Below are 14,991 nucleotides of genomic sequence, written 5' to 3' on the forward strand. Positions count from 1 at the left end.
CTAGAAGCAACCCTGGCGCCTTCCCAGCGGCAGGGGATGGCAGGTGGCTGAGAATTATCACTGTGCTGGCCTTGAGATGCTCAACTCCCAAACATCTTCCTTTCCATTATTCTCACATTCCATGGGAATCAGGGAGGGGGGGATTTATGGCGGGAACTCTGAGGGGATAAAGACAACTGTATTTTCATAGTCTGGCAGAACTGGCTTTCTGAAAGCCAGGTACTAGCTATTATCAATGAAGACTTCTGATCCAGCATCCAGAGTCCACTTATTGACTTCAGTCTTAAGATCTGACAGTTTGCAAGATAGCTCCAATCACTTTTTCCAGATCTCTCAGGTTGCAGGAAAACCAGTTTTCCAGAGCTTTCAAGCTGTACAGTTTGTTTGCTCTCAGAGAACATAGTTCTCCTCTCAGTAGGGACAGTCCAAAGCTCCAGTAAAAAGAGTATCTAACTTTTTTTTGCGTCCATAAGCACCTACTGAATCGAGTGCCAATAACATCATTTCTGACAAAGGATAAGTCTCCTCTTATCCCTTTTTTTGTACTTTTTGCCCCTGCACCAAAAATGCCACTTGTATCATTAACAAACCACTGTGGGAGTCCCCAACCTTGTGGAGTATGTGGGTACTTTCAGAAATTTGGGAACAGGCAGTAGGTGCCAGAACAAAATGGCTGTCGTGGGGAAGGATGCATGAGACCAATTGCAGAATGGCTACTGTAAGTGCTAGGCCCAATCACAAAAACATTGGATGTTTTCACAAAAAGTTAGGCTCATTCCGCACATGCAGAATAATGCACTTTCAAACTGCTTTCAGTGCTCTTTGAAGCTGTGCGGAATAGCAAAGTCCACTTGCAAACTGTTGTGAAAGTGGTTTGAAAATGCATTATTTTGCATGTGCGGAAGGGGCCTTAGTGTGTTCTGAGCCAAGCGTCCTCCCATGACAGAAGCAGCTCTTTCCTGCAAAAAGAAAGGTCACGCCTCTGAAGTATCCCCTGCACCACTGAAATAAGTCCTGATTGGCTCTGTGCTTTTCGGAACAAGTAAGTAGGCACTAGAAAACACACTGGTGGGTGTTATGGTACCCATGGTCATCACCACTGAGCTACTGTAAAAGGACTGGGGCTAGAGCAAGTGAAGCCCTAAGTTGCTCCAATGACTTCAAAGAAACAAAAGGGATGATGGTCATCACCACAGGCCAGGTGCTCAAGGCGCTCAACCTCTGTAGACCCCAGAGACTTTTAACATTGCAATTTGATCCACTTACACCATTTTATCCTAAGCAAAAACCGTTCTTCCAACTAATACTCAATAGAGCTGGGTTCACGTGCAAGAGGCTGAAACAAATTTATTTATTTTCTTCATGTTGAAGGGAATAATCAGCAAAGCACTGTGGAAATGAATGAAATACAGGAAAAAGGGGGAGGGCAGGAGAGGCAAACCCAAAACGTTCTAAACATTAATAGATGGAAAGACAAATACACTGACAATTCAATGGAACATGTAAGCACTAGTTTTTCATGTGCTTCTGAGGCCGAAGCAATGTTGACTTTATTTAACTGTGAAAGACAATGAAGGTTTGGCTTCAGTGCAGCATTTCCTAAGGACCAAGAGTATAACTTTATCAGCTCTCCTTCCTGTAACAGCTTGAAGAAGCCCTCCCCCACAATTCTATTCCTGGGGGAGAGGGGACCTCCCAGGAACAGGATTTTAGGTTGCCTTGGAAAGCGGGAGAAGATAAAGTTGCAATCTACAGACAGAAATCCTTGCACAAGTGGAAAAGTTGCACTGGAACAAGTCCTAACTCTCCTGCATTAAGACACTCCATAAGAGCTAACCATCCACGATGTGAAGATAAAAAAGACCAGTCACTTCAAAAGTTTACTACTGATTCTGTTATTTGGGTTGATCATTTTGGCTTCAATAGCCAAGGCCTTAAATTGATCAACAGGTATTCTCAAAAAACGACTACAGTGGAACCTCGGTTTTCATCGCCATCGGTTTTCATCACTTTCAGTTTTTGCTGATTCTTTGGGTGAACATTTTGCTTCAGTTTTCGTTGGTCGCTTCAGTTTTCGTCGGGTTTCGCTGGTGCCAATTTTGCGGCGAAAACCGGCAACCAATTGCTTTCAGCTGTTGCTACAATGGAGCCTTGGTTTTCATCAGTTTCGGATTTCGCTGATTGTTTTCGGAAGTATTACTGATGAAAACCAAGGTTCCACTGAACATAGTTTAAAATATTTTCCTTCCATATTTCAAAATCTATAGCACAGGGTTCTCTACAACTTGTCCATTTTAAGGTCTGATAGATGGTAAGTTAAACATGAGTTAGGTTGGGGAGAACCCCAACCCAACCTCTGCCTTATGGGTGACCTGGGATTTGCCTTAAAAACAGCAGGGGGGGGGGGAAGCATGGTAGGAGGTGGGGCTTTTCCATTTTCTCCCTTCCATCTTGCATATTTTTGTTAGAAAAAATGGTCACAGGGGGTCTGGCTGTCTGTACTTCTGCTGTTCTACTTGTTTCCTGTGCAGACAGATGGAACTGGCAGGAAATCAAACAGTCTGCCTCCCCATGGTCAATAGTTTTCTAGCAATCCAACTTCTCAATGATGAGAAATATTGTTTTTCAGGGGAAATCTCACAGGAAAGACAGTTTGTTTACTTTTATGAGTGGAAGTAGAAAATGATCTCAAATGAGTTCGACCCCACCACTTGCTAGCTTTTGCCGAACAGAACAATTTAGTCATTAGCGCTAATTAGAAGGATTTGACTATTATAAATCCATTAGAGCAATGCCAAAGTCTTACCTCATCAGGACTAGGGATAATATTTACACTGACAACCTGATCACAAATAACAGACTCTGAATGTATTCTGTTCAAGCGACTTCTTAGTTCAGCATTCTGGTTGAGAGCCTTAAAATAACAAAAATTGAATAATTTAATTTCAAAGGCACGAGACAGTATGAAACAGAGGCACACTATTGCTGGGGCCTATACCCTGGTCAAAACCATACTGTTATTATGCAGACTGTTATGAACAGTACTTTTCTGCGATAAACACCTTTTTTAGTCCCCTCTGCCCATCACTGACTTGTTCAGAAGTTTCCTTTGGGTTTTTGTTTCAACTAGTTTAAAAGTTATGGCTTATTCCTAAGAATCCTGGTATTCAAGGGTTATTGAAGATGCTGAGAATTCTGCCATGAGATACACAGTGCAACTCATTAACTTGATACAAAAATGTGGAACGTTCTAAAAGAGTTTGTTCTTGTGATTTGCTTACTGTTGAAACACTTGACCATTCTCTGTTTGTATGCCCCAAATATGAGAGGATACAGATGAAATAGATGAACTCCATTTTTATTTATTTATTTATTTATTTATATATTTTTAGACTTGTATCCCGCTCTTCCCGATTTTTTAAAGTGCTCTCAATGGCAAGAATCTTATAAAATTCCATATCTCCTCAATAGTTCTGATGCGCTTTTTTGTGAAAATGTTGCAAATTTCATTCTCGAGATAAGTAATTTCTAAGCGTGTTTTTTTCTTACTTGTAATTTGTCTTTATTATGCACATCTGTTTTGTAATTTTTTGCTTTTGTATGCCAATAAAGGCTGTTGTTGTTGTGCGTCATTAACTACTGGTACTTTAACATCAGGGCTGAACTACACGCAATAATGAAGACGCATTAGAGGACTTGACTTTAAAACAAAACTGAAATGTAATTATGTGTAGAAGGAACAAGATGTTTGTCTTTTTTCCCTATCAGAATGACATGCATTATGGCTGTTTTCCCTCCTACGGAGAAAAGATAAGGTGTCCCCGATATTTTTTTTCACCTATAGTATCAGGGAAGGATCAAGCATATAATGATGATCCATTCAAATACACAACCCTTTTCTCTAGCTGCATTTCAGTTAAAAATAGCTGAGAAACTACTTGTACATTTTTTATACAGTGCCTAGTTAGATTCTTAGAGTGTAATTTATGAGAATTAATTTGGGAGCTGTTCATACTGAACTCAGTAGTGCTTGTAACACGCACAGGACTGGGCTAAACATCTAACACAGTGGTGGCGAACCTTTTCGAGACCGAGTGCCCAAATTGCAACCCAAACCCCACTGATTTATCTCAAAGCGCCAACACGGCAATTTAACCTGAATACTGAGGTTTTAGTTTAGAAAAAACGGTTGGCTTCGAGGCGTGCGTTACTTGGGAGTAAGCTTGGTGGTAGTCGGTGGCTTTGCTTTGAACTCTTCCAACGGGTGAATCACGACCCTAGGACGGTTTACTCAGAAGCAAGCCCCATTGCCAGCAACCGAGCTTACTCCCAGGTAAAGGATCGCGCTTCAGTTCTTTGCATGAAAATCAGTGGGGTTTAACAGCGCTTAACAGGGTTACCTACACTGCTTCCCCAAAACTAGGTCTTAGGTTTAATGCTAATAATCGAGCCCAGCGGCCCAGGCCAACCTAGATGTGTGTGTGGTGGGGGGGGGGGGGGCTGACTCTTTGTGCATGCCCACAGAGAGGGCTCTGAGTACCACCTCTGGCACCTGTGCCATAGGTTCGCCACCACTGATCTAACATAAGACAAGGAATGGGAAAACAGTGTTTGCTACAGGGGAACTTGGCCATTCAGATGCACAGATACCATTCACAACCAATGGCTGTGAGCCTGATCACTGTTCGTATCTGAGTTCAGCCATCACATTTTGTCTACCCAGCAACGTCTCTCTAATATATGGTGCAGTTCACAAGGCACAAACAATATTAATATACTAATGGATTATGTGCATTAGTATATCAATGCCATATTATGGTTATTCACAAACACATAAAGACTGTGTGCTCACTGGCAACGATAATCATGAACGTATTTCGATCGATCAATTTACAGTGTATTAAAAATGTACTCGTAAATATACAGTTCTGTGATGATGTAATAAACGACTTCAAGTGCTTATTAATAACAAATCTCTGTTGCTTGAATTAATAGGTCATTGGAGCTTATCAAAGGGTTTCCCCCTCTCTACACAAAGACGCACGCTTCTCAGCCACCCGGCTGCCCCCAGCCCCATAGATCTTCAGCAAGTGGGGCTTCTGGCTCAACAGCACCAGCCCTTGCAACGGCAGTGAGAATCAAAACCGAGAAGCAGCTGAAGGAGAAAAGAAAAGCGGTGGCGAGGGAACAGCCGCTTCTGGCCTGCCTCAGCTGTCGCCGCTGCTCCCCCTTGCCAGCCAGGCGTCATGGTGCACAGGCTGAAAAGTCTTTCACAAGCACCACACTCTTGTCCCCTTCATAGCGCACACTCACGGCGCTGTGTGTGGAGAAGCCACCAATGGCAATGAAATGCAGAATAGAAACCTTCTAAGGGCATGAGAGAACGAGCTTTCTTTCTCATACTCTCTCTTGAGGTAGGCACTAGGACCGTGGTGGCGAATCTATGGCACTCCAGATGTTCACAGACTACAATTCCCATCAGCCCCTGCCAACTGGCCATGCTGGCAGGGGCTGATGGGAATTGTAGTCCGTGAACATCTGGAGTGCCATAGGTTCGCCATCATTGCACTAGGACAGGGGTGGGCAATTATTTTTTCCATGGGGCCGCATAAGAAACAGAAAATATTGTGGAGGGCCGGGCCAAAAGGCAGGGGGGCAAGGAGCTTTTGAAAGCCCTGCAGAAGCCAGCAGCCAAGGCAACCGGCTTCTGTGGGGCTTTCAAAGACGCCTCACTCCCCAGCACGGTATGGGGGCCAGTCAGGGTCATCCGGCGGGCTGGATGTGGCCCACGGGCCGTATAATGCCCAGGTCTGCACTAGGACCACAGTGGGGCCTTCCACTACAAAAAAGGTGCAGGAAGTGGCTGAAGGTTAATTCAACACTGGGTTCTTTCTTTTGTTGAGACAGTGTAAAGAAAGCCAGAATGGGATTTGTGGGATTTTACAGTGCACTTAAATAGATCATATAGTAACAAGAGACAGGAGAACAGCTCACATATATATATATGAAATATAAGCAACTTTTTCCATCTATTTTTTTCTCCAAGAAAAAAGATTTGTACATGGCAGTGGACCAAGCAGCAGTCATGGTTTTAGGTAACAAACAAGGGGGAAAATCCCTCCACAGGAAGTAGATGTGCAAATGACTATGAAACAGAGGCGGAGACTATCAGTGGTGGCGAACCTTTGGCACTCCAGATGTTATGGACTACAATTCCCATCAGCCCCTGCCAGCATGGCAAATTGGCTGGGGCTGATGGGAATTGTAGTCCATAACATTTGGAGTGCCAAAGGTTCGCCACCACAGGACTATCATTGCCAGGTGCAGAATACAAATATACACCAGTAAGTTAAATCCTTTAGTCAAGGAAGTTTTATAGTAAAGAACTGGGAGGAAAGCAACCATGTCCTTGAAAATTTAGTTTAGTTCAATCTGGTCAGCTGTTTGGAGAATCCTGAATTTACATATGGTTACGTTTGCTATTTCCATTTTTGTGAAACTGCGTTGCTATCAAGTTGCACAATGTGACTGTGTCTGTCTCAGACACTAAATGAGGAGAGGACACTCATGTACAAAGACGTTACTGTAAGATGCTATAGATGGCCAGAAAGTAGGGCATAAAGGAAGACAGAAAGAAAGAGCATGACAAGATTCCCCTCTCCTAAGCGTCTTGTCAGGTAAGGAACACAGGTTGTCAGTAGGATGCACGCTAGTGATGTTACATGTATTTTAAGAAGCTAAGGGAATTCCAATGTTCACAGGCAAGATCCCACTTGGTGATATTCAGTTTCACCCACAATTGAATGAGGCTGTTGACTTCTCATGTTGGAAACCCTGGTCCACAAAATCATCCGGTAAGTAATTTGTATTGTTCACCTTACAATTATGACAGAAACACTGGGGGAGGAGCTAGAAAGTTCTGGGAAATGGGAAAAACAGATTACATTAATCTTTTATTTGATTAACAAGTTCAGCAAGCACACACACACACACATGTTGCTGGCTTAGGGCAACTCCGAAGGATTTTCAAGGCAAGAGACTTTCGGTGGTGGTTAGCCATTGCCTGCCTCCGCCTCACAATTCTGGTATTCCTTGCAGGACTCCCACCCAAATACTAGCCAGGGTCATGGCTGAGAGTCTGTGATTGGTCCAAGGTCACCAGCAAGCTTCATGAAACAAGTGAGGATTTGAACTAGTCCAGGGGTCTGCAACCTGTGGCTCTCCAGATGCTCATGGACTACAAATCCCATCAGCCCCTGCCAGCATGGCCAATTGGCAGGTTGCAGACCCCTGAACTAGTCCTACACCTTAACCACTGGTGCACATAATATATCTAATATAGGAGATTGCTAAACACAAAACCAAAGAAAACAGCGTTATTTGACCCGCCCTGAGCCCTGCAGGGATAGGGTGGGATATAAATGCAACAAATAAATAAATTTCTTTATAATGGCTTGGGACACTATTTTATTGTCATTTACTCTCTAAAGTTATTTTATGATTTAATGCTTTTGTATTGGTTTAATGCTATAATTTTAAATTACAGATTGTATTTTAAATGTCTTGCAAAATGCCAAGGTGGCCAAGAAGTGCGGAAATCAGATATTTATTATGAACATTTTCAAAATCAATATGCACGCATGTGAGGAATACCTGAGAAAGCGACTGTCTGAGACGAGAGAGCTGCATGTTGGGTCCTGTAAACTCTTGTTCCGACACCATCTGCTTAAGTTTCTCCTTCTCTATAGCTATGCTGTTGAAGGCGGACTTCAGAAGAGAGTGGACTGGAAGGAAAGAAGAAATGACTTTGCTTATTCAGTTGGAGTTGGACTTGATGGCCCTTAGGGTCTCTTTCAACTCTATGATTTTGTGATTCTATAATTCAGGAGACAGTTTCCTGCACGAGATTTCAAGACTGCAAGGAAGAGCTGGCACAACATTGAGGCTAATAGAGCAAACAAAAAATCCCTGGTTCAAATCTCATCATCGCCATTTGCTTAGTAGCTAATCTTTGGCAACACCCACTTTTCTAATACCCTGTTTCCCCGAATATAAGACATCCCCGGAAAATAAGACGTAGTAGAGGTTTTGCTGAAGTGCGAAATATAAGGCATCCCCCAAAAGTAAGACGTACCAAAGTTTTTGTTTGGAAGCATGCCTGACGAACAGAATACAGAAATATAAGACATCCCCTGAAAATAAGACATAGCGCATCTTTGGGAGCAAAAATATGACCTCCCTAACAAGAAGATAACAGTGTTTCCGATTATTATTACAGAAGAAAATAACTGAGATGAATAATTTCTAAACTTTGCCTTACCTCTTCAGAGCACCCACAGTTAGGACTACCATAGGTTGAACATACCTGCTATCATTTTGGTACTCACACATGACAAAAATGTACACAATCCCTTTGAGTGTGTCAAGTTGTAGTCAAGTTATGGCCACCCAGCAGGGTTATCAAGGCAAGAGACCAAGAGCCCCCCCCCCAAGGGGGGGTGATCCACTCCCCAGGGCACTTACCCCAGTGGGGCCAATCCCGTCAGCGTGCCCCCTCCCCTGGTGCTGGAATGTGGTGCTGAAGGCAGAGCCCACATCCCAGGGCCTCTGCCATCACCGTAGTGTGGGCAGGCTGGGGGTGTGGCCAGGGGAGGATGCCAGTGTTATGCCAGCAGGCTGTTCCTCAGACTTAAGCCACCCTTTGGGGTGGTATAGGTCCAGTGGCAGAGGGCCGAGGGGGCAGGGGGGTGCGTCGTGCACCGAGCGCATGCCTGGGGGGTGCAAAATTGCCCCCTGGCCCCTCCCCCTTTCCCCCGCTGGGGTTCTCTCTCACAGACACATTATTAACCCTTTTCCCACATCTTATTTATCTTCCTTTTCTTTTTGTAGTACTTTTTGAGGCTGAAAAAAGCGGCCTAGTTACAGTTCAGGGGGAAAACTGCCTGAGGAACTACAGTTCCCAGGAGACCTTGGGGCTCACAAGGTCTCCTGGGAAGTATAGTTCGTCAGGCAGCTTTCTCCTTGAACTGTAACTAGGCCGCGTTTTCAGCCTCAAAAAGTACTACAAAAAGAAAAGGAAGGTAGGCAAGTGTGGGAAGGGGATTGGTGTGTGTGTGTGCCGCGGGGGGGGGGGGCACCGCAGGGGGGGGGGCAGAAAAAACACTCTGTGCACCGGGAGCAGTTTGGCCCAGCTACGCCTCTGTATAGGTCTACTGAGGGCCACAGAGGCTTTTTCAGCAGTGGGGAGGCTCTTTCACTTTTTGAGCCTCCCCACACAGCCAGGAAACCTCTTTGGGGGTGGCTCTTGGATGGGGCTGTAATAGAGGTGGTTTGCCACTGCCTTCCACTGTATATTGACCCTGGTATTCCTTGGTGTTTTCATATTCAAGGACACAATCCCTTTACCTAATGGAAAATCTAATGATAACTTTTCAAATAAAAGTAATATTTTTGACTGTTCCTGTAATGCAGCGCTAATGAGAAGTAACTTTGGTCTTCAAACAGCTCCCTTGATTAGGCAACCAGTTTGCAAGGAAAGTAATCAGCGGCAGGTTTTCCCTATGGCATTCCCATTAAATATTTCCGGCAGACGACATAAGCTATGCAAAACTGCCTGCAAGTCACATTTCTTTGCTATGCAAACAAGTAGCTGTTTTATGGTTGACAAAACCCATACTGCTCAGCCTTGCTTTTGCAGTTATAAAACCCTAATTAAAAAATGGTTTATTCTTCTAACTGTCCAGAGAGTGGGACCATCTGCAGGCTGGCCACACTGCAAGCAGCCACCTCTCCAAAGGTCAATAGAGCTGTACCTCCAGGATGGGACCAGAGACTGTGCAAGGGTTCTGTTGTCGGCAAAGGAAACTCTCCTCAAAAACAGTGGTGGCAGCAGCTCCTAGCCTCTCAGCAGCCTCAACAACAGTGGCTTTGACTCCCCTGTACAGTTGCCCATAAGGCAACTTTGCTGAGCAGAGGTAGATGCTCTCTCACCTGCCTGTCCAATGAGGAGAGTGGATGTTGCCCAGGCAGCAAAGGTGCACTGTATGAACATGTTGTAGGGGATTTAGACTCCCCATCCATTTTTTAAAGGGTTGAGATTTTTATGCAAGCAGGGGGTCTTTCACGTTTGTTTACTTTTGTGTAAATGGCCTCAATCCATGGATTTAAGCATCAGCTGTTCAGGGCATATTTCACTATTAATGGCGATAAGATATTCTGGGAGGAGACCTTCACTATTATCTTTTTCCTCTGCTGCTCATATTCTGTTCAAGAACAGCACTGAGAGGAAGTTTCTGCCTGTTTTTTTTTTTCAAAAATGTAAGGGCTGCTAAGGAATATGGTACTAGGTTTGGAACATGCTGCCACAGGAGGTGATGATGGCCACTAACCTGGATAGCTTTAAAAGGGGCTTGGACAGATTTATGGAGGAGAAGTCGATGTATGGCTACCAATCTTGATCCTCCTTGATCTGAGATTGCAAATGCCTTAGCAGACCAGGTGCAGCAGCAGCAGCAGCAGCAGAAGGCCCTTGCATCCTGCATGCGAGCTCCTAAAGGCACCTGGTGGGCCACTGCGAGTAGCAAGAGTGCTAGACTACATGGACTCTGGTCTGATCCAGCAGGCGCTTTCTTATGTTCTGATAATCCATACATTCCAGGTAAATCCGGAGGTGGCTCCACACATGCTGAGCCAGGCTATATGATGGCTTGTGACTGTTACTATGGAAAGTTCTTTCTGCTTTGCTGTTCAAGTGTGTCAGCATGCTACACCGTACCCCACAGTCCTTAGCAGCAGGCAATTTAAAAAAAATGTTTATTGTCATGTAACAGCTTAAATGGCACCATGTCATAATGGGCTTAAGAGCAATTAGGTTTATCCTTTGAATCCGACACAAAAACTGCAAGCGCTGACAAGCTTCAGAAACCCCCAGTTGCATTCACACTCAGCATCTGCCAATCAAGTGAAAAAGACACAAGCAATCATCCGCAACCCACACAGTTCTAGTCTTCACAGACAAATCCAGAGTGCTGTGGGATAAGCAGCTCTCACACGGCCTCTGGCTGTGTGTGAAGGAGACCTGAACATGTTGATAAAGTATTTTAAAACACAAAGGTTCTTTTTTGAAAAAACCAGTAAAGAATGGAAAAGGAGTCCTCAGGAAATGCCCCATTCAACCTCTCCTTTTTCTCCCTTTGCAAAAGGAAGAAGGCAACACACAAATCACAGACATATATACGCAGCTCTGGGCAAAACTCAGCAAAATTAAAGGGTGCAGTTTTGTACACATGCAGTTACCTTTCTGTGCCATGAGGCAAAACTCTTCTTGCAGTTTGATGTAGTCCATGGAGCTTTCCAGGGGGTCAGATACATGGCTTGGAGGAGTCTGAAATTCGATGTCTGCACAAAGGTTAGGATTGGAGGAATGCAGTCGAACGGGAGACATGGTAGCACTGAAAGGAACCTAAATTGAGAAGCAACAGATACATGCGACTGCATCTTTCCTCCATGGCATATCAGGAATGTCACCATAAGGCATTTCTCATGTTATCCTGATCTTTAATATTTGTACATTCACCAAGACATGGGTGTTTTTTTCCCTGCTTTGCAGCAAGAGTTCTGCTTATTTTGATGGAGCCACCAAAATCAGGTTTCTTCCTTGCAAACCAATGATGATGCACACTGAAGATCAATTTGCATTGCCCTTAGGGCGTACAAGACTAAAAAGGTATCAATTCACACAGATAGCTAGCCAACAGCTCTCTTCCACTAAATGAAAAGCCTTGCCTCAGAGGAAGGCTGTTGGAGGACAGGATTTGCTGGATCCTATTCATAGTTAATAACATGAGAAACCAACAGAATCTTAATGTAAGGTAAAATGTAATCCATACATTGCATGGGGAGAATTTAACAATGGAGTTTCAAGTGTGTATAGAAAATACGTTCAAGAACCATTTGGAGGAAAGCAGAAAAGGGAAGGGTGGCATTTCATGAGCAAGAATTTTTTTTGTTTCATTTGCAGTCTGGCCTTTCGTACTTGCATGAAGAATGCGTGAGTGGACAGTGTCTAATTTAAAAGGTAATAGTTTTGCCACCCAAACAAAAAACGCACACACAAAAACACCTCCAGCTAAACATCTCCAAAGGGAGATTTGTAACAGATTTAGGAATCACATCAGAAAATTGATAATAAATCAAACACATTGGTAAATCTTCGAATCATACTGCGTTAAGTTTTACAGTCTCTGTAGATATTTCTCTTTTAATCAAAAAAAGAGACTAGTTTTACTTAGGTGTACTTATCTACAGAATTCATACAAAAATACAAAGTTAGAGTATCTCTTGCACGGTCTCCAATTTGTTATGCCATATCCACTTCTCATTCCTGGTTTTTGTTTTTTTTTAAGTTTTGCATATACATTAAGAATAGGGATGTTACCGAATATCACGAACACACTTTCAATTAAAAAATCCTGTTTTCTAACATGGGTTCTTTTTGCTTGGAATGAAACTGCAGCTCCCTTCTTTCTCAACCATAGTATAAAATAATTTGATTATTACTATTCACTTGGTTTTCTGTCTCTGTCTCAGTAGCATGTAAATGGTCCTTTAAAACGCCAAAGAAACTGGGAAAAGCAACACCAACAAACAGATCACCAAAAGAGACTCACAAACATAGCATAGTGACTTCCCAATGGTATATTCGTACATCCCTTCTTTAGTGTATATGAATTGTATGTATGTTATACTGTGCATATGTGTGTGTAGTTTATAGACATTTACACCATATATATCTAAAATCTACTCATGCGTATGCACATACACCAGTGGTGCCTTTAAAATTTACACACACATATATATTACTATTCTACAGCACACATGCAGGCAAGGCACACGTACACAACCTTATGTGATATCTGCAGCCAGCACTCAAGCGTGTCCGGTGTAATGCACCTGCAACTCACTTTGATACTTGAATACAAAGTTAAGAGCCGAATTACAGGGCTAGTCAAATGTGTCATAAATCCATGCTCCTTGAAATGTCAATGACGGAAAAACTAGCACAAAATATATTACTAAGCTTATTAAAAAATCCTGAACACCCGTCAGCATTAAAAGTCACATTACTCTGCTGTAATTACACCTCAAAAGAGAAACTTAGCTCAATGACCAGAACTAGTGCGAAATGGCTCAGGACAGTGGTCTATATCCAATCACATGAGCATGGAAGGTACAACCGCTTTCCCACATTCCTCTCCATTCTAATAACTCCCTTTGACCCTGGAAAGATGTGTCCTGGGATTGCTGGACCCGTGAAGCCGAATGGCCATGCAGGTTTGGGGCTGTGAAAGAAGGCTGAAAAGGAAATGAAGTCACCTCCTCTTATCGCATCAGTGAAGCGGTACTTGAGGAAGATAAAAACGGAGCAACTGTACCCCTTTCCACCCCACAATGTCCTGACCTGCATAGCTATTCCTCCAAGAGTTTTTGTGACTCCAGGTATCTGGGATTCGAAAGGGATGCAGGAACAGAGAGGAACACTGGGATGGTGATGGCGAGGAATCAGTCAGTGTTCCACACATACATGATTGGATATGACTATTTGTTTCAGCTGCATTTGTTTCATGAATTTCTCGTGGTTCTCCAGGAATAATGTCCACAAAATACTTATAATTTTCTCGTATAAATTTAACCTGAATTAAGGTTAGATTGGGGGGGAAAATATTTTTATACGTTGTGTAGCTACAAAAATTAGCAAATATGTTCATTTCCTGAGGGGGACTCCTCTATTTTCACCAGTACAAAGCATATAGAATCATTACATTAAATGAATGACACCTCTTTTAACAATCCCTTAGACTTTTTCTTTTAGAAAACATTCTCAGGTCTCAAGCTCTTCACTCAAAACACTTCATTTTGCTTTCACTGGAACTACAAGGGTTAAAACCAACAAGAGTAATATTCACCAAAACTCCACGCAAGGCAATTCAGAGTAGAACTTATAAACAGCTAAACCTTAACAAATCTTTCCCCAATAATTAAATTAATTGTGGCATTCACTGGCAGTGGATCAGGTGAAGATGATGAACATAGCTTCAAGGATGATAGGTAGGTTCCATTGATGGCTACTACCCATAGTGAATGAATGGAACCTCTACATTCAGAGGCAATAAGCTTCAAAATATCAATGCTAGGAGGCAACACCAGGAAAGGCCTTCATTTCTGTGGCCGTTGTGTTAGCTCTCCAGGGCAACTGATTGTCCACTGTGTGAAACAGAATATTAGACTAGGTTAGAATTCCCAAACATTGTGCTCATAAGGATGATGAGCATCAGTATTTTCCTTGGTGCCCACCAAGCTTTTCAGAAAGTGACTGGAGTCAATGCAAAGCAGGATTTGTTATGGTCTCCCCTCACTCAAGTGAAAGGGCATTCCGCCGGAGGATCAAAAGGACTGGTTGTTAAGTGGGCTTTACTCCATCAGTGTATGGTTCCATTCCTTTTAGAATGTCCTTGTTCCCAGGAGATGTGAAAGGGGCAGTATTGCGTTCGGCTGTGCATCTGGAGGCAGCTATTGTAGGTTTGGTTCCACCTCCTGTGGCAGCCATTTTGGGGAGGAGCTCACCACCCACTTTCAAAATTCCAGAGGTCCCTGCAGCCTCAAAAAGATTGGGGAGTCCGGGACTACACTGATCACTAGTTTGATCCTTATGTTTGCTTATCCTTTCAAAATGAGTCTGGAAAACTTGGATGTCGAGTAGCAGCTAGGGCCTCACAGTGGGTCCCAAGCTCAGCTTCCACACTGAAACCACCATCAACAGGGCATGATGAGGCAAGGAGAGGATTCAATGAATTCATGCATGGTTGGGAAAGTTATTTTGAAAGAGCAACAGTGAACAAAGAGTCAAAGAGATGCACAGGAAAGCTTCCACACAACACAGTATCTGAATCTCCTTTGTTTTCAGCCTCCGGAAGGAGCCTTATTGCACAAGGA

At 43.3% G+C, this 14,991-nt stretch overlaps 1 protein-coding gene across 6 annotated transcripts in view; it reads right to left on the reverse strand.

Moving 5' to 3' along the window:
• Positions 1-14,991, reverse strand: part of OSBPL6 (oxysterol binding protein like 6) — a 141,946-nt gene that overhangs the window by 23,615 nt on the left and 103,340 nt on the right. For 4 of the 6 annotated variants that reach the window (XM_048485411.1, XM_048485409.1, XM_048485410.1 and 1 more), the window contains 3 exons: positions 11,296-11,461; positions 7,654-7,784; positions 2,807-2,914 (listed from right to left, as the gene is read on the reverse strand). In XM_048485411.1, the coding sequence (XP_048341368.1) occupies positions 2,807-2,914; positions 7,654-7,784; positions 11,296-11,461 (405 nt within the window). The remainder of the gene's footprint in view (positions 1-2,806; positions 2,915-7,653; positions 7,785-11,295; positions 11,462-14,991) is intronic. The other 2 variants (XM_048485413.1, XM_048485414.1) reach the window with 1 other exon arrangement.

This window comes from Sphaerodactylus townsendi, linkage group LG02 (assembly GCF_021028975.2).
Source record: "Sphaerodactylus townsendi isolate TG3544 linkage group LG02, MPM_Stown_v2.3, whole genome shotgun sequence".
NCBI classification, from domain to species: Eukaryota; Metazoa; Chordata; class Lepidosauria; order Squamata; family Sphaerodactylidae; genus Sphaerodactylus; species Sphaerodactylus townsendi.